The sequence below is a fragment of the Mus caroli genome, unplaced genomic scaffold (assembly GCF_978045245.1).
Source record: "Mus caroli unplaced genomic scaffold, Mus_caroli_1 scaffold_1, whole genome shotgun sequence".
NCBI lineage: Eukaryota > Metazoa > Chordata > Mammalia > Rodentia > Muridae > Mus > Mus caroli.
Window position 1 is genome coordinate 163,155,412 of NW_028227256.1, and position 23,110 is coordinate 163,178,521.

At 42.0% G+C, this 23,110-nt stretch overlaps 1 protein-coding gene and 1 long non-coding RNA gene across 6 annotated transcripts in view; one reads left to right on the forward strand and one right to left on the reverse strand.

Annotated features, from left to right (window-relative positions):
* Positions 1-3,036: 3,036 nt before the first annotated feature.
* Adcy10 (adenylate cyclase 10) overlaps positions 3,037-23,110 on the forward strand; it is an 88,121-nt gene continuing 68,047 nt past the window's right edge. The window contains exons 1-3 of one of the 4 annotated variants that reach the window (XM_085842556.1): positions 3,037-3,694; positions 5,538-5,659; positions 22,525-22,732. In XM_085842556.1, the coding sequence (XP_085698682.1) occupies positions 22,585-22,732 (148 nt within the window). In that variant the 5' untranslated portion in view covers positions 3,037-3,694; positions 5,538-5,659; positions 22,525-22,584. The remainder of the gene's footprint in view (positions 3,695-5,537; positions 5,660-22,524; positions 22,733-23,110) is intronic. The other 3 variants (XM_085842557.1, XM_021150515.3, XM_021150669.3) reach the window with 3 other exon arrangements.
* Positions 11,248-22,720, reverse strand: LOC115031505 (uncharacterized). Of its 2 annotated transcripts, none has more exons than XR_015048362.1 (3): positions 22,646-22,720; positions 18,483-18,582; positions 11,248-12,520 (listed from the first exon to the last, which is right to left on the reverse strand). It is a non-coding gene; the product is annotated as an uncharacterized LOC115031505 (long non-coding RNA). The 2 variants fall into 2 exon arrangements; XR_003837132.2 differs by having other exon boundaries at positions 18,406-18,582.

Genomic DNA, 23,110 nt, shown 5'->3' on the forward strand with positions numbered 1-23,110 from the left:
GTAGCCAGGTGAGTCAGCAAAGCAAGGCATTTCAGTATGCGAAGAAATGAGAGACAGTTTCGGTAGGTTGAATCCAGGACTTGTGCATGGGAAACACACACTGTAACACCGAGCTACACACCAACCAAAGGACCTTTAAAATCATACTATACAACAGGGTTAGAGAAATAGCCCAGCAGTTATGAGCACTCACTGTTCCTACAGAGTTAAGTACCTGTGATCCACATTGCTACTCACAACCATCTATAACTCCAGTTCCAGGGGATCCATAGCCTTCCAGCGTCTCTGGGCACAGCACACTCTGAGTGCACATATTTATATACAGGCAAAACACTTGTCCCTCATAATCTGTCTTTGAGGAGGAAAGACTAGAGAATTTGGTATGGGCAAATTGAAACGCTTCTGAACGGTCCTATTGTTACTACTTTTCACAAGGCATATTTATCGGTTTGCCATATGAGTACATGTGTTTCCAAGAGTAAACATTTAGAAAAAAGCATGAACTAAGGTACTAAGGTAAAAAGAAAAATTAGTAAAATGTACATGTTAGCCAGATATGGTGCTACAGAGCTGTAATCCCAACATTGGGAAGATCAGATCATGTTTTAGTACCTTGTAAGTTTAAAGCCATCCTGTAAGAAAGAGTATTTCTTGTATAGAGTCTCTTAAGCCTTATTTTCTGTCACTACCCATGTTGGTTCACAAGATTTAACTGAAGCCAGAAGTGAGAGCGCTCTACTAACCCCAGCTATAGGGAAGCACTCGATCCCAGCTACAGGGAAGCACTCGATCCCAGCTACAGGGAAGCACTCGATCCCAGCTACAGGGAAGCACTCGATCCCAGCTACAGGGAAGCACTCGATCCTGAACTCTAGACCTGCACGAACAACATAGCAAGACTTCCGGGGAAGTGTGTGTGGGCTGCGGAAGGCAGACGTATGTTGATACATACCTGTAATTTACACACTTGTGATGGGTGGAGGCATGAAGTTCAGGAGTTCAAGGCTCAGATACAGGAAACACTGTCTCAAAAAAAAAAAAAAAAAAAAAAAAACAATAAGCTGGGTGGTGATAGTGTACACCTTTAATGCCAACACTCAGAGGCAGAAGCAGGTAGATCTCTGAGTTTGAGGCCAGCCCGGTCTGCAGAGTGATTTCCAGAACAGCCAACAAAGGTACAAAGAGAAATCCTTTCTCAAAAAAACAAAGATACAAAAACTATACTGATACCGGGCATTGGTGGCTCACATCTTTAATCCCAGCACTTGGGAGGCAGAGGCAGGCGGATTTCTGAGTTCAAGGCCAGCCTGGTCTACAGAGTTCCAGGATAGCCAGAGCTATACAGAGAAACCCTGTCTTGAAAAACAAAACAAAACAAAACAAAAAACAAACAAACAAAACCAAAACTATAGTGATTCATCTCGCAACTACTGTCAAAGCCTTACAAGAGTTTCTTTACTGGAAGTCTCCCCTTGCAGATACTGAACTCCATAAGAGTAACTTCCACAGTGGCACAAGTCCATAGAGATGAATTCTGTGTCCAGCTTTTCTATCAAGTCCTTTTTGACAGCTTTGTAAGTTTTTTTCAGTGCCACTGAGATTCCAACTCAACTGTGCCACATTGACTTGCGAATCTCTTCCTCTGAGATTTAAAGTTCATTAAAAGTAATAGCACTGGCTAATGGAGTTATAAAGATTCACTGAAATGACATCTTAGCACCGTGTCTGGCTCATGCCACCTACCTAATGTAAGAAAGTTCAGGAAATGCTATTTTGGTTAGAAATAGACTCAAGAATTTTTTAATATACCTTTAAATTTTTCGGTGGTTTAGCATCCATTTCAAGGGAATACTGATAGAAGGTACAGCAATACTGCTTGGTTTTTTTTTTGTTTTTGTTTTAGAGTAAGCAGATTTTTCTTTTTAAGTTGTTAACATGATAATGGAAGGTTAAATGTGAACAAAGATTCCTCGAAGCTCCAAATCTCTTTAAAGCAAAAGTCAATGCTAGAGCTTCTTTGTGTAGCAAAATGGGGAAAGCAGCTCTGACATTTACCAACTGAAAGGTCTGTTTAATTGGATTCACCCCGAGACTGGATTCAGTAACATACGAATAATTAAACTCCCCTCCCTTAAAATGTGTGTTTTTACATTTTGGAATACAGTAAATTTAATTACTAGAATTGACTATAAGAATATTCACATATATTTTCAGTTTTTTGTTTAAGTTTTAAATATATGCCCTATCTTAATTAGGGTTTCTGTTGCTGCCATGAAACACCAAAAGCAGAGTTGGGGAAGAAAGGGTTTGGCTTTGCACTTCAATATTCCACATCATAGTCTATCATTGAAGTCGGGACTCAAACAGGGCAGGAGCCTGGAGGCGGTAACTGATGCAGGGCCGTGGGGCTGCATACTCTCCTGCTCAACCTGCTTTCCTATAGAACTCAGGACCACCTGTCGAAGGGTGGACCCACCACAGCAGCTGAGTCCACCCACAATCAATCAATCTCTAAGAAAAGGCCTCACAGGCTCACCTACACCCCAGCCAAATAGAGGCATTCTTTCAGCTGAGGCTCCCACCTCTGATGACTCTACCTTGTGTCAAGTTGGCATAAAACTAACCAGGACAGCTCCTTTAAAGCATACTTTGACAGTGTCACACTGGATTGTGAAAAATTCTTATAAGGCCTCAGATTTTAACTGACCTTTGCGTAAATTTATAAGTAGACATTAAAATCAAGTATATTAAAAAAAAACATGTATCATTTGTCAAAATTTTACCTCACAAGTAGTAAATTCATTAAAACTGGTAAAATTCATGGCCCTGATACAGTGTGGTCACTACAATAGTGCTCCTTTGTTTATCCACCAGCCCTGGCAGCACCCGGAAGTTAGTACCAAATGCTGAGGAGCTGGTTGTCTGTATACATCTATGCCAGTTTTTAATAAAGTATAGTAAGAAATTAATAACAACAGTAATAAGACAATTGTAGCAAAATGCTGACAAGTCTGCCATACAAGTCATTTATACAGAGTGACTACACTGGACAGGAGGATGATTCGTGTCCCAGAGAGGACAGTGAGAGACTTCATTATGCTGCTGAACACTGTAATGCCAAAAAGAAAGAGTATTGCTGCAATTTTCCATTCATGTTTTCAGACCAAAGTTGATCAGTGGTAACTAAGCTTGCGTAACAACACCAAAGACATGGTGAAACTACTGTATTGACTAAACGGGTGCTTGCTTAAGAGACTTTTCTTTTGATGATAGTCACCTATCAACTGTGACCTAATTTCAGTCACCCTCCACGTGGTCAAGGAAAGAGATGTGTAAACGATGGGGTTATTTCACTCTCTCCAACTGTCTCACATGTCCAGACATGAGAACCTGAGATTGAGCCAAGCCAGTCTTCCAAGAGCAGTAGACCACTCAGTGTCGGGGGAGGGGAACAGTGATGCCAGCCAATCAGAAGCACAGCCAGTGCGCGTGAAACAATGAACTTCTGATGAGGGTGTGGCCTGGAAAACGGCTTTTTGACAAAACTGTCATTTGATGGGTCAGGTATGGACAGACATGGCACTTCTGCTGTCTTCAGAATAATAACACCAGACCCCTTTCCTGTTCTCTGCATTCCTGAAAGATCTAGTCCCTAATCTAGGCTCAAGCTTCTCCGCAGTCTTGGAGAACAGAGGTACGTGGGAAGTAGGAATTTCAGTAGAAGAAATAGCAGAGCTAGAAGGAAAGCGACCAACTAGTGTCACAGCTAATAGACTTGAGAGGAGAGTGGTTGGCAAGTTCAGGGTTTATTTCTGCCAGCCCTTTAGGTTAGATTAGAAGCTTAAATGTGACCCTGTCCCGTTTGTCTTGGATATCATATATTTCTAGCTTGTCCTGTTTGCTTTCATTAGTCAAATAGTAAGTGCCCACCATGTGAAGGTGCTAGAAAGGTGATGTGGAAGGAAGAAAGACTAATAATGTGATCTCTAAAGAGGGGGTTTACAGTTCAGAGGGAGACAGTGTAAACAGGCCAAGAAGAGACTGACAGAAAATAAGCCACAAAAGTGTATAGACACTAAAAACCATGAAGAATGCAGAAGAGGAGTTGACAGAGTGATCAAGCAGGCTTTGGTGATACCATTCCTTTTCAATCCCCCACCCCCAGCCCCCTTTGTCCTCTTCTTAAAGAAGACTATATTATTGATGAAAAACTGAGCATAAGTCAAAAACTAGTAGGAAACTCTACAAGAGATGATGACGAACATGGTTGTGATTGGTTCTAACATATCCATAATGTTCGCATCCTGTTACTGCTCAGTTTTCCCATGACGTCAGAAGGTGCACTTGGATTCAGCCAGGAAGGATGCTTGCTGTATCTTCACATCCTCACTTGTTCTTTTGTTTGGGGTGGGGGTGGGGAATCCTCATTCCTAGTTATATTTCCACAGCCTCACACCTTCTGCTTGACTGTGAGAGAATTGGCAAGGTGCCATCCACATGCCCTCCAGATGAGAGGATTAAACACAACTTTTCTGTAGGTTCTGACATCCACAATGTGTCAGTTTTACATGAAATGCTTCATCTAAGGTGCCCGAGGGAGCCTGGCATGGTGGCATCCCACCATCTGAGAGGAAGGGTCAGGTAGACCTCTGTGAATTCAAACTCTACACAGTGAGTTCCAAAACAGCCAGTGAAGTGCTTAAATTGTAACTACAGCGTGGGTGTATCTATGGAGAGTAAATATCTCTGCCACTATCATTTATTAATGTTGCAGAACTTACAGAAGATTCTTCTAAAATGGAAATTGTCTATTTTATTCTTAAGAAGACTCATAAGAAAAACTCCTAGCTATTTACTTTAGATATCCTTGCCTTTTAGACTCATGGACAAATCATGTTTCCCATGGATTGGGACACTCCTGTTCACCCTAGCATTTGGGAAGTGGCAGCAGGAGAATCAGGAGATCAAGGCGAGCCTCAACTCCAGATGAAGTCTGAGGCTGGCCTGGGCTGTGCGAGTCCCTTGAGTCCTTTATGCCTATCTCAGATCTACAGTAATTCTGCTTTCACTTCAACTCCCATCTTTCTAGTCTCAAAATGAGGCTGCTTTTCTTCCTTAGTAATCGCAACAAAACTGCCAAGTCCCCAAGTCACAATATTTAGAACAACAATCTTATCATGCTCATGTGTGGTGTGCATGTGTACATTGTAGAGGACGCTAGCGGTTGACAGAATACATCTTTTCTTGATCACTCTCAATCTTAATTGTTGGGCAGTTAACTTGAAGATGAGCGACTAGTCAGTAAGCTTGAGGAATCTCCACCTCACCAGTGCTGGGGTAACAGGCTTGTGCCACTTTTATGTGGTTTTTTTAGGAATCCGAACGCAGATCCCTATGTTTATGCCATCTCCCCAGCCCCTTAGTTTATGTTTCTAGTAAATTAAAGGATACTAAGTACAGGAGAGGAATGTGGGTTGAATATGGTCAAAATACATTATATGGGGCTCAATGGTGAAGAACGCTTGCTACTCTTCTAGATGACCAAAGTTCAGTTTCCAGCTTCCAACTGCCTGCAAGTCCAGCTCCAGAGGATCTGACACACTTTTCTGGCCTCCATGCAACACATGTTGCACAAAAACAGACACATACACACACAGAGGTATGCATAAATTTAAATTTTTTAAAGATGTTAAAAAATACATTATATGAAATAATATTTTGCGTGAAAGATTTAAAATGATGTATTAAGTGGATAGGAGTGGTAGTGCACACTGCTAATCCCAGCATAGAGGCCGGACGCTCTCTGAGCTCAAGGTCAGCATGATCTCCATAGTGAGTTCCAGAACTATATAGAAAGACTTTGTCTCAAAAAATAAATAAAAAATTAAGGGGGAGGGGATATTAAATGCCTTCTTATAGGCATTAGCTGTTCCTCACGACCCCCAAAGATGATTGGAGAACACAGATACTAATGTTACAATTCACTACAGTAGCAAAGTTACAATTATGAAGTAGCAACAAAATAATTTTGTGGCTGAGGGTTATTGCAACATGAGGAACTGTATTAAAGGGTCACAGCATTAAGAAGGTTGAGAGTTATGGTCTAGATGGGCTATTCATCTTACGTTGTATTTGCCTCCTTTCTGGGGGAAAAAAAAAGCACTTCCTATGCAGTATTGAAACTTCAGCGAAAGGATCAACAGTCAGTCTAACTCTGGGTGCACAGTAAAGCCTAGATGTGACTACATAGAAACGCTTTCACAAAGTACCTATGAGCATGAGGGCAGGTTCTGTAGCTAAAAGGCCTCGAATCCAGTGTGGTCTCTGACATGTAACATATAGGTCAGGAGGTCATCTCCCCAAAGGGTAAGTAGTGGTCTGGGAAAATCATGCTGGGGAATTTGGATGAGGTCTGCCTCCACAGATAGCAAAAATAAAAAGGTCGCCAAGTCGTTAACAAAATCCATTCTTAGATTTCTGCATGGTATGCAGTTATTTGATTTTTAATCCTTCACTGAGGAGATACCCTGCATGATTAACATTTTTGGTTCTCTTAGTCCTTCTCTGTGAGTACAAGGACCTCTGTAACTCCAATGTTCTGGGTATAATTGAGAGACCTACATCTATGAGTAAGGTGCTCACTTCCTATAATTAAGAAAACTCCCAACACCAGCCTTAGGTTCTAAATACACATGCATGAAACTATAGATGCACACATGCTCACATGCACATGGGTGCACAAACACACGGCACTCATACATGCAAACATTCATGCAGAGAGAGAGAGAGAGAGAGAGAGAGAGAGAGAGTTCAGTGTAAGCCAAATGTGGTGGCACATAAGTCTAATCTCAATATTTAGAAGGGTGAGATAGGAGGCTCATACATTTAAGGCCAGCCTTGGACAACATAAGTTTGAGGCCAACTACATTGTGTGACCACCCCTCCCCCAGAAAAAAATGTTCAGAGGGGCTAAAAAGATGGCTCAGTGGTGAAGACTCTTGTTCTTACAGAAGATCTGGGACTTCAGGCCTTCACAGACATTTCACCTACATGTATTCAGGTGTGTGAGTGTACATACCCACCAATAATAATAATAGTAATAATGTAACAACAACAACAACAATAATAATAATAAATAAGTTTATTTTAAAAATCCAAGATTTGCAGATGCTCCTCTGCCCTGTAGTCACTTTCTGGCATCCATGGTCAACCGCACTGTATTTAACACCATGATGGCAAACCCTTTGGCCACATCACTGAGTCATGGCAGACCATGATCCAAAGACAGCAGAAAACTACTATGCTCTGAGCATCAGCAAGAAAGGAGATGGCTAAAAAGGCTCTGATTTTCACCAAATTATTCCAGAATGCATGTGCCAGGGTGGTCACCTTACAAACCATGATGGCACTGGTGGCAACTGGGAAGAAATTTGAGGAATTTCAATTTCATCCTGAAGTACAGAGTCTTGGGATCTTCTTTATGGCAAATGTTGGACCAAACACAAATAGTTCACAGTTTTTCATCCCACTGCCAAGATGGCATGGTTGGGTGGCAAGCATGCAGCCTTTGGGAAGGTGAGCATCACAGAAGCCATGGAGAGCTTTGGATCCAAGATCAACAGGAAGATCATCACTGACGACTGTGGACAGCTCTAGTTATGCTTCAGACTTGTGCAGCTTCCTCAGCAGACCACACATCCATCACTCAGGGACGTGCCCTCCCCACATGGGAGGAGTTTAGGTAATGTCCTCTTTCTCAACCTGAGTGGATTTGCTTACTTATACAAACTGTACTCTCAAATTTTTTGTACTTATGTTTTAATTAAATGTTTCATTCTGCATTTTCTTTTGAATCTATTGTGTGTGTGTGTGTGTGTGTGTGTGTGTGTTTTCCAAGCTACATGTGTAGATGTCAGAGGACAACTTCTGGAAGTCACTTCTATCCCTTCACCATGTGGACTCCAGAATCAAACCCAATTGTCATACTTTGTAGAGCTTAATTGGTAAGCGTCTGGCCAATGAGAATCTTTGTTTCAAAATGAAGATGGGTGAATTTCTGAGGGTGACATAACACTGGAGGTTGTCCTCTCACCTCTACTTGTATCTGACACACATGTATCTATCTGTACAGACATTTTTTTAGGTTCAAGGACAGAGCTGAAGAGATGGTCCAGTGGTTAAGAGCACTTGTTACTTGATCATGAGGATTTGAGTTCAGATTTCAGCTCCCACCTTGGGCAGCTCACAACTGCCTATAACTCCAGATACAAGGGATAAGATGTACTTTTCTGTCATCCTTGGGTACCATACACATGTGTATACACTTACACGGGCACACACACACACACAGAGGCACAAAGAGTCAAGGTTGATGGGCAGTAGTTCCATGTCCCTTTAATAGCAGCACTCAGGAGTCAAAGGCAGGTGAATCTCTGAGTTTGAGGACAGTTTGGTGGTCTACAGAGTGAATTCCAGGACAGCCAAGGCTACACAGAAAAACCCTGTCTTGAAAAAAAGAACTCCATCTCAAAAAAAGTGTTGAGGTCATCTTCAGCTACATAATGAGTTTGCAATATCCAGCCTTGGCCACATGAGAACCTGTCAAAATAATTTTTATAAAACTCTGAAGGGGCTGAAGTTCAGCAGTTAACAGCACTTACTATTCTTGCAGAAGACTTGGGTTCAATTTCCAGCTCCTAAATGACAAAACTGTTATTAACTAGTTCCAGATCTGACATATTCTTTGGCCTCTGTGGACACCAGGCAGCAGGCACATGATGCACAGACTTACAGGCAAAACACTCAGACATATAAAAATAAATCTTTAAAGGTGTGGCTTGTGGGAGCAAGCAGCTCTTCATTTTCTAGTTCTAGATTTGCAGCATCAAGGTCATGTGAGGAAAAAACATGGTAGAATATTCATGATGAGGAGGGTGACAAGAATGAGACACTCCATGCTGTCAGTCAAAGCCAGGACTGAAGCTTCCCAAGACACATCATCAAGAGAAAGTCACCAAGAGGAAGCTACCATATAGTCATAAAAGATACCCATCCCAACAAACAATCTCAACATAGAAATATGAGAAAAATGAAAAAACAAAACATTAAATGAATTAAAGAAGGTAACACAAGATCTGAAAGAGAACCAGACAGAAATCAATCACTGAGGAAGTGAGAAACTTAAAGGTCAGATGGAAAAGATAACGGTCAGATGGATTAGATAAGACAGGAGAAAAAAAATAACAGAGTTTAAAGAGAGGTCTTTGGAATTGTTAGTGTCAAAAAGAATAAAAGAGAAAGCATGAAGAAAAAATTGCAAGAGCCTTGGGATCCTCTTGAAAAAAAAAAAAACAAATATTTGGATCATTGGCACACCGAAGGAAGAAGAGCTTTGGGCTGGAGCCACAGAAAGCCTTTTCAGTAAAATATCAGCAGAAAACTTCTGAAATCTTGGAAAAGAGAACCATTAAGCTACAAGAAGCATCTATGCACTTCAAGACACATGACCATAGAAGTCAGTTGTCATAACTTGTTATAGTAAAGTTGTCAAAAGTGCAGAACAAATCAAAGATAACCGCCTGCAAGGGAAAAATGTCAAGTACCGTTTAAAGGTAAATACATTAGACTAACAGCCTCTGTGCATCTGTGTGTGATTCTAGGGATTAACTAAGGATTTGCTCTGTGTTCTCAGCCCTGATAAGATACTTTAAGGCTGGAGATACAGTTTAATAATGTGTGATTATTAAATCAGGCAGTTAACATACCTATGATCTCATATTATTTCTCTTTTTCTGAAAAACAGAAACATTAGCACTTTACAAGTTCTACACACATGACCATCTATAGCCACCATAACCTATATCAGGTTTTCAAAACTTATTCAATCTTGCCTAGCTAAAACATTACACCCATGACCAGCATCTTGCCTGTCCACCATGTCCCAAGCCTTGACAACCACAAGTACATTCTCTGCCTCTACAAGTTCAGTATTTGGGGATTGTGCACATGGTGAGATCATGCAGTATCTCTCATTCTGTGCCTGTGGCCTATTCCACTTAGTATAATGTCCTCCACACTCATCCGTGTGGTCTGTTTTCTGTTTTTTAAAGCTGAATAGTATTGTGTTGCACACACGCCGAATTTTCTTTGACTCCTCATCTGTTGACAAATACTCAGGTTGATTTTATATGTTTGACAATTGTGAATGGTGCAGCAGGGATATGTGTTAGTGTGGGATGCAAATGTCCCTTCAACATAGTAATTTTATTTTTCTTTTGATGGGCGTGCAGGGTAAAAATGGCAGTTGTATTTGTAACTTTTGAGGAAGCTCCATACTGTATTATATAAGGTCTGTGCTACTGATTCAGTCCATATCAAAATCCCCCCCACGATGCCATGGTGAGTTCTCTGAACTGCCAGTGCCACATTGAACAGTCATTATTGTGATTGTTAACCTGCAGAGGGTCATTAGTCCCATAATTTTGTCACTCTGTATTTAACTCTTAAGAATATGAGACACATAGTGATAGATATGCCTTGTTGAAGTCAAGGCATGCTTTGCCTGCAGCATTCTCTTGATAGGAAATGAGCCAAGCACAGTGTCATGTGCCTATAGCCTTAGCTGCTGGGGAAGGTTAGACTGGAGTGGGGCTTGAGCCCTAGGAACCTGGTAAAATAGGGATATCTTGAAATAATAGTAAAATGTCTTAAAAGGATGAACGAACTTATCTGAATGCACCCAAAACCTCTCCCTTTCTTTTGCTTGATGTGGACTCATGAATTAGCCCTGGCTGACCTGGCTTGGGACTCACTGTGTAAGTCAGGCTGGCCTAAAATTCACAGAGACTACTTGCCTCTCTGTTTGCTGGGATTAAAATCATGTACTAATACACTCAGCCCATATCTATTTTGATGTGTGTGTGTGTGTGTGTGTGTGTGTGTGTGTGTGTGTGTGTGTGTGTGTGTGCTAGTATATACAATGTATATGGGTACCCTCAGGAAGCAAGAGAGTGTGTTGAATCCCTTGGGGTTGTACTTACAGGTGATGATGAACCATCCAATGTAACTGCAGGCAGATAAGCTTGGATCCTCCAGAAGACCAGGAGGCACACACATTAGCTAACTCACATCTCCAGCATTCACTTCCTTTTGCTCATCTCTTGCTGAAACCACTGCTCACACAGTATCAAGCATGATAACGGCCTTAATTTGTGTTTCATTGTTATGAAGAGACATGACCAAGGCAACTCTTATAAAGGCAAACATTTAATTGGGGCTGGATTACAGTTTCAGAGGTTCAGTCCATTATCATCATGGGAGGAAGCATGCAGTAGGCAGGCAGACATGGTGCCAAAGGAGCTGTGAGTTCTATATCTTGATCCAAAGACAGCCAGGAAGAGGATCTCTTTCAACACTGGGTGGAGCTTGATCATAGGACCTCAAAGCCAGGTCTCACTGATAAACCAGACCTTGTCATTTATAAAGTATAAAGAGCCCTGGAAGGGGAAGAGAAAGAGGACAGCAGCAAGTGTCTCAGGTATCGCACTGCTCAGCCAGACCTGCTCACTTCTGAATCGGAACTAAGAGCCCTGGATGGTGAAGACAGAGGAGACTGTAAGGAAGGATCCAGAATTCCAGTCTTTGTTCCTGAGACAGAAACCCAGAGAAGAACAACAAGAAGAATGAATGCTTCCCTGGAAAATGCTTCCCAGGGTCTGTTAACACTCAGGGACATGGCTGTGGACTTCTCATGGAGGAATGGGAATGTCTCAACTGTACTCAGAGGGCACTATATGTGGATGTGATGTTGGAGAATTACAACAATCTATTGTTTGTGGAGAGTCATCATGTATCTCACAGAGATGAGAAGGTCTTGGATCAAGGCACAAAGCATTGTGCCCATGAGCGTGTGAATAGCCAAGGGAAGTCTGATAAATGTAATGAATTTGCCAAAATGCCTCATGAATCCTCCCAAGGTACACCTTATAAAACTAACCTCAGAGATGCCTCTGTTGAAGCATCAAACCTAAACAGACACAAAATTAGAAAGACTGGAGACGAATCTTGAGAATTTAAAAGCTGTATAAACTGTTGGAATGTGTGTGTTGCATCATTAGTCAAAATCAAAAATCCACATAAGAACACAACAATACAGAGTATGAAAAGGTTTCTGGCTCTGAACATAAATGTAACTTTAATTGTTTTCAAGTCTCGCTTTAAATAATGGTTCTTAAATGCTTTAACCTTCCATTTAGCCCACCACCCACCAGATTTAGTGGAAAAGGAAGATGGGGGAAGTGAGCCTATTTAGAAAGATTCTTTGGAGCAACTCCTGTCTGTGTTGTCTGGAAATCTGCAGTTCAGTTCACAGGTCAGCAGCAGCAGCTCAATCCACTTGCAAACATTTCATGGATACTCCCGCAGTCCAGTTTGGTAGAGTCGGAATAGCAATCACGAATCAGCAATGGCGGCACAGCCTAGTAGACAGGCCTCAGCCTAAGCACAAGTCAGTAGGAGGGACCTGGAAGATAGCCAGAAAAGTCTTGGCTGTGCCTCTCTCAGCAATGCAAAGATCAGAGAATACTCAAGACCCACAAGTGTTGTACAGATAGCTCTATGGGCCAGCCTAGCTCAGCCTTGGAGTCCTATTTACACCCTACAAACATCAAGTGTCCTCCACAGTCTTGCCTCAGTGTGTGTCCTGCCTCAGCATGTGCATCTGTCTCAGGTGACATCACTCTGCCAATCAGCCCAAGTCCTTGGAAGCCGCAGTAAACTGCAACATATCATCAGAAGGTTTTTTGGTGCATTTCTCTCTATGGAGTCCTGATGTAAGGCAGACCATTACATGTGTTATTGGAGAAGAACCATTCATCACGTGTCCTTTCACATGCTTGCTTTAGCAGAGCATCCTTTCTCCTGTATCCACAACAGCTAAACGTTCCTTCATGAGTCTGTCTTAGCCTTTCACCTGTGTCTACTTCAGCTAAATGTTCCTTCACGTGTTCGCCCCAGCAAAACACCATCCAACTGACTTTCCAAAGAACCCTTAAGTTTCCACTTCACATAAACTCATGCTGAAACTAATAGTGGGAAGAAGCCACACAAATGCAGGAAATGTGGGAAATGCTTCAAGATGTACTCAAGCCTCAGTAGACATCAGAGTCCATACCAGAGAGGAATCCCATAAATGTACAAAATATAGGAAATCCTTTTTGCATTTGTCACAGATCAAAGTACATTACAAAATCCATTATGGAAAATATCCCTATGAATGTATGAAATGTGGCAAGTTCTCTTATAATACATCAGGCTTTGAAAAACATTACAGGATCCACCCTGTAGTTTAGTGATTGTGACAAGTCCTACTCAGGTCTTAGAAAACATCTTAATGAACATAGTGGAGCATGTGCAGCCTTATTTATAATAGCCAGAAGCTGGAAAGAACCCAGACGCCCCTCAACAGAGGAATGGGTACAGAAAATGTGGTACATTTACACAATGGAGTACTACTCAGCTATTAAAAAGAATGAATTTATGAAATTCCTAGGCAAATGGATGGACCTGGAGGGCATCATCCTGAGTGAGGTAACCCAATCACAAAAGAACTCACGTGATATGTACTCACTGATAAGTGGATAGTAGCCCAGAAACTTAGAATACCCAAGATATAAGATACAATTTGCTAAATGCATGAAACTCAGGACGAAGACCAAAGTGTGGACACTTTGCCCCTTCTTAGAATTGGGAACAAAACACCCATGGAAGGAGTTACAGAGACAAAGTTTGGAGCTGAGACAAAATGATGGACCATTTAGAGACTGCCATATCCGGGGATCCATCCCATAATCAGCTTCCAAACGCTGACACCATTGCATACACTAGCAAGATTTTGCTGAAAGGACCCAGATATAGTCTCTTGTGAGACTATGCCGGGGCCTATCAAACACATAAGTGGAGGCTCACAGTCAGCTATTGGATGGATCACAGGGCCCCCAATGGAGGAGCTCGAGAAAGTACCCAAGGAGCTAAAGGGGTCTGCAATCCTATAGATGGAACAACAATATGAACTAACCAGTACTTCCCCCCCCCTCCCAGCTCGTGTCTCTAGCTGCATATGAATCAGAAAATGGCCTAGTTGGCCATCAGTGGAAGAGAGGCCCATTGGTCGTGCAAACTTTATATGCCTCAGTACAGGGGAACGCCAAGGCCAAGAAGTGGGAGTGGAGAGGGGGGAGTGGGAGGGAGCGTGTGGGGGACTTTTGGGATAGCATTGGAAATGTAAATGAAATAAATACCCAATAAAAATAAATAAATAAATAAATAAATAAATAAAAAACATCTTAAGAGCTATCTTATGAATGGAATCGAAGTCTTAAGTCATTCTATACATTTCTCCAACCTGTGAGCCATTACAGAACCTGTCCAGGAGAGAAACCTTACAGATGTAACGAATGTGGCAAATCCCTTTCCACATCCTCAAATCTTAAAACACGTCAGAGAATTCCCACAGGGAATAAACCTTACAAATATAATTAATGTGGAAAGTCCTTTACCTGTAATGGAAGTTGCAGAACTCATCAAAGAATTCATACAGAAGAGAGATCTTACAATTGCAGTGAATGTGACAAACACTTTCCCTTTAAAAGACATCTTAGAAAATATCAGAAAACTCATACAAGAGAGAAAGCTGACAATGTAGTGAATGTGACAAATGTGTTATCCAGAAAGGCTATCTTAGAATTCACCAGAGAACTCAGACAGGAGAGAAACATTACAAGTGAAGTGAACGGTACAAACCCTTTACCAAGAAAGGCCATCTTAGAACTCATGAGGAATACATACGCAAGAGAAACCTTGTAAACGTAGTGAATGCAGAAATCCTTGAGTGTTGTCTCATCTCTTAGAATTTATCAGAGTACATACAACAGGGGATCCTTTTAAAAATGCCACATATGAGGACAATACCTGCATCTCAGTTCTAAGAATACATTTGGAAATTCATAGTGGGAAGACAAGTTTTCACAGGATATAATGTGACATGTGCTTTCTCTAAGCTTCAGGGTGTTGTTGTTGTACTTGAGGCTCCACACTAGAGAGTTGATATGTACATGAGAAACTTGTGAAATTGTTTAAGTAATGTTCAAATCTTAGAAAAATTTCAAGCATTTATGCTGAGGGAAACTGAAAATGTGTCCAGGTAGGAAACTATTCATCAAAACTGTTTGTTGTAAAACTTTCAATCCCAATACAGGGTTTCTACTCTGCCTTTGACCATTTAGTTCCTGGAAAAAAAGACACACGCAACCTTTATATTCACAATAAACCTTAAATAGCACAAGAGCAGGGCATACATCAACCCTCTATGCTATTAGAACCTACTTTCCAACCAATAACCTCGAGTTATTACTTACTATGCTTCATCTCGGCTGTTCTTAACTCCAGTTGGCCAACCCTCAGGGCCATGTTCTCTTGAACTCACCTAGCCCATGGCAGCTTCTCCTCTATTCACCTTCTCTCGTCCTAGTTCTCCTACAACCCCAAGCCAGGGAACCCTAAACCCCACCTATGTCTCTTCTTCCCAACTATTGGCTGTCAGCATCTTCATTTACCAATCAGAAATAACATGGGGGCAAGGCCACAGTGTCATTTGGGTCTACATATAGATTCTCTTGTCTCTGGGACAACCAGATCTTGGAGGACTCAATATGAGCATTAAATTACAAGCAGCATCAGGCCAACCCACCACCCTGTTGACCCTCAAATACTTGATACTGAAAGAAAAGAGAGGAGCCAAAAGAATATGTTATTATGTAACCGTTTCCAGAAGACTGAACTGATCCATTCTGAAGGGAAGCTGATGAGGCTGGAAATGACACCCCTGGACATTGCTTCAAGAATCCCTGAAACTGACAGGATTCTGTATACTTAAGTCAAATGAAGAAACTCAGACGAATTGTACCTCTTAAGAGAGGGTTATACAAACTGAGTCACCTAGTGGCTCTTTAGCCTGTAAATAGGACTACGGATATATACTGTGCTCTAGGAGCACAGTATTCCTAAGCTGTATCACATGCTGGATTCAAGTTTCTTATTAACAACTGCCTTTGAGTCCCTTGTGCTCTGATAAGCAACTCTTTCCCCATAGTCCTGTATGTAACTCTAATAAAGCTCACTGGTTCAAAAAAAGAGTAAGCATCCAGGCTGACCCAGTATCCCAGCTCTCCTGTTGAACACATGTGGAAGCATGATATGTGTTACCATGCCTAGCAGCCCTTTCCTTATGGACATCATTTCTCCATATAACTGCCATGATACAGTTGTCCCTACTCGATATCACCCAAAAGGGAAATGGCCTGTCTCAACATACATTGAGGTACACACTAATACATACCTTACTGTTTAGATCATCTTTGTGAACAGGATGGGGCCTGGAGAGTTGGCTTAGAGGTTAGGAGCACGTGTTACTCTTGCAGAGGTCCTGGGTTTGATTCCCAGCACCCATTTGACAACTCACACTGTCCCAAGGGACATGAGACCATCAAAGACATTTTTTTTAAGCTCTCATAAAGCCAGAGAGATAGCTTGGCAGTTAAGAGCACTTGATGCTCTTGCGGGGAACAGGGAGTTGAGTCTAAGCACCCACGTGACAACTCCTAACCATCTGTACCTCTAATACCAGGGCATCGAATATTCTGTTCTGATCTCCTTGGGCACCAGGCATGTGTGTGGTGCACATAAGTGCGGGTGAAACACTCATATAGATCATAAAATAAATATTTTTAGGGGAAAAGGGGAGTTTAGCAGACTGGTGAGATGGCTTAGCAATTAGACTCCTGTTACCAAGCCTGGTGATCTGAGTTCCGTCCCTGAAACCAACATATCTAGCCTAGGGAATTGACTCCCCAGAATTGCCCTATGACCTCAGCACATTGCCATATTGATCATACATGCACTTACACCAGTCCTTTGCATAAATAAATGTAACTTTAGATAAAGAAAGAGGAGAATTTAGAATTTGCGCATCTCTAATTTTCTAGCCCATTTCTTATTCTCTGTTATCATCTGCGACTATAGATCTATTTGTCACTTCTTAGATGTGTAAATGGACATTGTCAGGACTGGTTAACTGAATGTACTTAGAAGAATGGATACTTGGTTTCCTTTCTTGTTTTCTTAGCAGTTTCTGTTAATTTGGTTTGCTTGTTTTAAAACATAGTCTTATGTAGCACAGACCAGCTTGGAACTTACAATGTAGCTGAAGTGTGCCTTGAACATCCCATCCTCCTGTCTCTACCTACCAAGTACTGGAATTATAGGCAAATACCACATACTTGAAGGCCTTCTTGAGAGCTTATTTGAAGATTCTAGCAGGGGAATGTGGCTACTTTGTACCCTTGACTTAAGACTGATGGTCCTCTTCTACCAACCTAACCTGGAACTCTGGAAGAAGCTTGAGTGGAGCAGAGAGCAGGGAAAGAGACACCCGCCTAGCCAATCAGATCAGCCAAATCAATCCTGGTGATCAACAGATGTCACAGCCAGATCACTTTCATGCCTGTCCCCTGTGTCAGGTCCAAAGAAAACCCCCATTTCCCCAAACTCCAAAAGGCAGTCCTGGACTATGAGGGTTTCTGGGGGTTAGGTAAAAGCCATACCTCAGGAACCTGTGAACCTTTATCTCTGACAGAAGGGACAAATGGCCACCTGTGGTGCCTATCAGCATACCAAAAATCTTACTGGCCTCCAGGCTCCATCAGGGTCACAAGCACCTGCTATACATTTCAGAGGCCATGCTAGTATCCTGGCCCTTCTCACCCCTCTCCTACCTAAACTCTCTTCAGCTCATGGGAGTCCTTCTCCCCAGCCACCCATCCTCCTTATAGCCCTACTATTTCTCCCTGTTTCTCTCTGTGTTCCACTCCTGCTTCCATCATGGACAGGTCCAGCCTGCTGCCCATGTTCTGTCTCCTTTCTTTCCCCACTTTGGGCCCTTCCAGATGCCTCTGGCCATTCTCTCATATCTTCAATAAAAACTGTTTCCTTAATCAGACCATGGAACAGGCATGTGGTCAGTTTAAATACCCTGAGGCCTTAGCCCTGCTATCTTCCCTAAGCCTTGGTTCTTTGTTGGTATCGACTTGTTATTTTGGTCTTAGAAATTGAACCCAGGTCCACTTACATGCTAAACTCACTTTTTGCCACTGAGCCATATCCCCATTCCCAGATTTTATTCTTATTTTTAAAACACCTCTAGTCTCTAAAATATTCATTTTAGAGGTCTCTATACATTTTAAAGTTTGCTCATTAAACAGGCTAATGTTTCCCTTACTTCTTAAAAAATACAAAGAAATGTATGTGGTTTCTCTACTTTTCCTCAGATGGGCAGTTTCTGGTTGAAATTACCAGCCAGTTCCTTCCTGATGACTGGGAACCAAACCAAGATTAGCAGCCATGTTTCTGATTGTTTTCTCCTGTGTCACCTGTTCCAGGAATGTGGCATGCTCCGCCCTAAGACTCTGCCAGCAGCCAGCACTGCACTCCTTCTCCTCTTTGTATTTCTTCTTTTTGTTTTGTTCTGTTCTGAGACAAAAAAACAGAAGGAATCCCATAAAGACACAAACCCAGAAGCCATAATATACAAAACTTGCAGGGTAAATAAATATATATTTATTTGTATATGTATTTTATTGTAGGATATATATATGCACACACACACATATATATATTCATATGTATATATAGATATGTATATATATATATATGTATATATTCAGTTTAGAAGTCTCTGTAGGTGAATGTCTGTATATTAGCTGGGCAGTTGTGGTATACACATTTAATCCTAGCAGTCAAGAGCCAGAGGCACATGGATCTCTGAGTGCAAGACCAGCCTGATCTACAGAGCAAGTTCCAGGACAGCCTCTCTATGTAGAGAAACTCAGTCTTGAAAAACCAAATAAATAAGCAGATAATAAAATAAAATAAATAAATTTGAAAATAAAGCTGTTATGACATTGAGACACCCTCCAAAGGTTCCCTTGAGCTCATCTTTCTGTTAGCCATCTACAGCTGGCCATGTGGACAAGCCTACTCACCTCCATAGCCGCTGTGTAAGTGTGCACTCCCACCAGCAGTGGATAAGTGTTCCCCTACTCCACACCTCCATCAGCATGAACTGCCAGTGGCTTTGCTGATCTTGGTTCTTCTGAACAGTGTAAGTTGAAATCTTCACGTAGATGTGACTTGCATTTCCCTGGTGGCTGATGATGCTGAGCATTTCTTTAAGTGTTTTTCCAGCATTGGAGTCTCCTCTTTTGTGAGCTTTCTGTTTACATCTGTACATTTTATTAGGTTATCATTTGATTTCTTCATATCCAATGGGGTGTTTTTAGTTTTTTAAATAGATATTTTGGATGCTAGCCCTCTATTGTATATGTAATTAGTATAAATCTTTTCCCATTCTGGAGACTGCCACTTTGTCCAAATGACAGCATCCTTTGCCATGCGGAAGCTTTGCAGTTTCATGAAGTCCCATTTGTTGATCTTAGTGTCTGTGTTAACCGTGCTCTATTCAAAAAGTCATTTCCTGTGTCAGTGAGTTCAAGGCTATTCACTCTTCTATAAGATTCAGTGTGTCTGGTCTTATACAGGGTCTTTCATCCAGTTGGAGTTGAGTTCTGTGCAGGGTGATAAGGTTAGATCTATCTGCATTCTTCTCCATGCAGCTGTCTGGTTTAACCAGCACCATTTGTTGTAGATGCTCTCTTTTTTCCCAGTGTGTATTTCTGGATTTTTTATGAAAAATCAGGTGTTCATAGATATGTTGATTTATGTATGGGTCTTCAATTCTATTCCATTAATCAAGATGTCTGTTTTTATGCCAATATCATGCTGTTTTTCATACTGTAGCACTGTAGGACAATTTGAGTTTAGAGTTGGTGTTGATCCAACGGTTCTTTTATGATTCAGAATTGTTTTAGCTATCCTGTAGGGTTTTGGGTTTTGTTGTTGTTGTTGTTGTTTGGTGATGGTGTGGGTGTGTATGTGTATGTGTGTGTTATTGTGTGAAACTGGAAGTTATCCTTTCAAGATGTCTGAACTGTGTCTGAGCTTCTCTCTCCCACCTACTGGATTCTGTTGGTGAGGCTTGCCTCTGAGGTTCCTGTTCAAGTTTTTCATTTCCAGATTTCCCTCAGTTTGGGTTTTCTTATTGATTCTATTTCCACTTTCAGGTCTTGAACTGTTTTATTCATTTCCTTCTAATGTTTTTTTTTGTGTTTCCATAGATTTCTTTGGTGGAAGAATTGTGGTGGAGGTTTGATGGGGACTGCATTGAATCTGTAGATTGCTTTTGTTAGGATGGCCATTTTACTATGTTAATCCTGCCAATCTGTGAGCATGGGAGATCCCTCCATCTTCTGAGATCTTCAATTTCTTTCTTCAATGCCTCAAAGTTTTTATTATACAAGTTTTTCTCTTGCTTGAGTAGTGTTACCCCAAGATATCATTTGTGTGTGTGTGCGCGCGTGCAAAAGTGTTTCTTTGATTTCTTTCTCAGCTCATTTGTCATTTGTACATAGAAGGTCTACTGATTTTTGTGAGTTAACTTTTAATCCTGCTACTTTGCTAAAAGTGTTTATCAGCTATAGGAGTTCCCTGGTGAATTATTAGGGTATCTTATGTGTAACATCATGTCAACTGCAAATAACAGTACTTTGACTTCTTCCTTTCCAATTTGTATCCCCTTGATCTCCTTCATTTGTCTTATTGCTCTAGTTAAGATATCAAGTACTCTACTGAATAGGTACATAAAGAGTGGGCAACTTGTTCCTGAGTGTAGTGGAATTGCTTTGAGTCTCTCCATTTAAGTTGATGTATCATATCATAAAATCTACTTTAAGGTCTTTAGATTGTACTTCAGCTATATTATATTTCTCAGAGCCTATTATAGTAAGGTTGCTGGGCTCTGGTAGATATATATTATCCTAACTATTCTTGATTGTGGTTTTATGCTATCATCTAAGCATCTGGATTTCCGATGATAGTAGTTCTGGGTACTCATATCTGGTCTTGTCTCTTTAGGGTGGGTGTTTTGTTCTTTGGTTTCTGTTGGCCTCTCTGGTTCTTAGGAGGGTGTGGTGGCTGTGAGCTGCTTGGTAGGGACTGCAACTGGGTTCTTGCTAGCTGTGGCCACTAGGGGTTCCTGGTAAAGTGTGTTTCTAGGTATTAGGAATTGTAACTTAGGAATGGGGATGAGCTAGAAGGAAGGGATGGGGGTGGGGCTGGCACAGGGAGAAGAAAACAGTACACTTCCACCAGGATCTGCTTAGTCCCCTGGGATGGGGGCAGAGAGTGAGGAAAGGCCACTGCAGGTGTTCTGTTACAGAGCTGAGGATGAGACTGGGGGATTGGAAGCAGAGAGGGAGAGGAGGGAGGGGGTGAGACTTGGGGGTTGGATTTGGAGGAGAAGAGGGAAGGATGAAGAGTCTCAGAAGATTCCCACCTGTGTGGCAGGTGGGTTAATGCCTGCTGGACATGAAGGCTCTGTTGGGTGTTTGGGTTTGGTTTGGGTTTAGGTTTGGTTTTTGAGGAAGGGTCTTCTTCTGCAGCCAGGCTGGTTGGGAACTCAGTGATGATCCTCCTGCCTCAGTCACCACCACTCACCACCACTGGAATGCTGTGATTGCAGTCCTAGCCCTCTAGGCTCACCTAGAACTTTGTTTAACCTCACTGGAGTCTGAGCATCTGCTGTCCACCCCTGAAGGAAGATCTTAGTCAAGACTAATTTGCTTAGAGCCAACTGGCAGCAAAAGGAAGTGCCAGCATAGCCTCCCACTTACAACTTAGGCTTTTCATCGCTCCAACTGTCACCTACCCTTCAGAGCTTTCTCACTCTCTGTTTGACATTAAACCTTAATTTACTTAACCTCTTGCCTATAGATAATGACCTGATACTCCCACACAAGCATGTGCCCACGAAAACTCAACATCTGTGTTTACTTTTTATAAGGGACAAAAGATAACAGGCCCAAAGAGGACGAAGAACAGGGAAACAAAAGGAAATGGAATCTGGCTAGACTGACAGAGGCTACTCCCTGGCGGGGTTTCCCTTTTCCTGGAAGTAGACGGGTCCATGGCTGTCCTCCATAGCCTACTCTTTTGTGTAGCTGTTCAGGATTGGGTGGAAATCCAGTCACAGTTTTCCTTTCATATCGAAAAATAATCCTACAGGCAGAGGCAAACAGATGTCTATGAGTTAGAAGCCAGCCTGGTGTTCACAGTGCGTTGCAGGCTGGGGGAATATGTAATGAGACCCTCTCTCAAAAAAAATGAAGGAGATTGACAGGGAGGGAGGGAAAAGTGATCCCTTTCCGGTTGTCAACCACTCTAGCTCTGCCAGGACTCGGTCATTTATTTAAGTAAATGACCATCCAAGAGTTAGAACAAAACCACTGGAGAAAAACAAATGGGAAAGAGAACAAACGCATCTGTTAGATTCCCTCCATTCCCAACTTTTCTTTCCAGAAGACCTACTTGGGGAGACAGCTTCCTGGTGCTGAAAAATCCTGACCATTGTCCTTGAACATGAGTGCTCGAAGGCAGGAATTACAAGACAGGGCAATCGTCAAGATAGCTGCTCACTTACCAGACCTCATCGTCTACGGAGATTTCTCTCCGGAACGGCCGTCAGTGAAATGTTTTGATGGAGTTCTGATGTTTGTTGACATTTCAGGCAAGTGACCAAGAGATTCTTGTTTAATGCTGGGGAGCAGCAGCTCACATCAGAGGTCACATGCAGGTTGTGATGGAGGTAGGGACACCATTTTCAACGCCCTCCCCCCCACCCCCAGGCGGTTAGAGCAGCAGAACAGCTCATCTCACTGTGCACACAGGAAAAAGAGAATGACCTCTGGCCCCAGATATCTCTCATCTTCCCTTCCCCCAGCTTTCAGTCACAGGCATGTCTTTGAGGCACTTCTGGCTCCAGTGTCCCTGTCCCAACTTCATAGCCTGGTCTCCCAAGTCCCACACATATCTGCAACAAACTAACTCAAGAGATGAACTGCTCCTGTCTGCACACTAATACTAAACCTGTCTCTTCAGAAACATT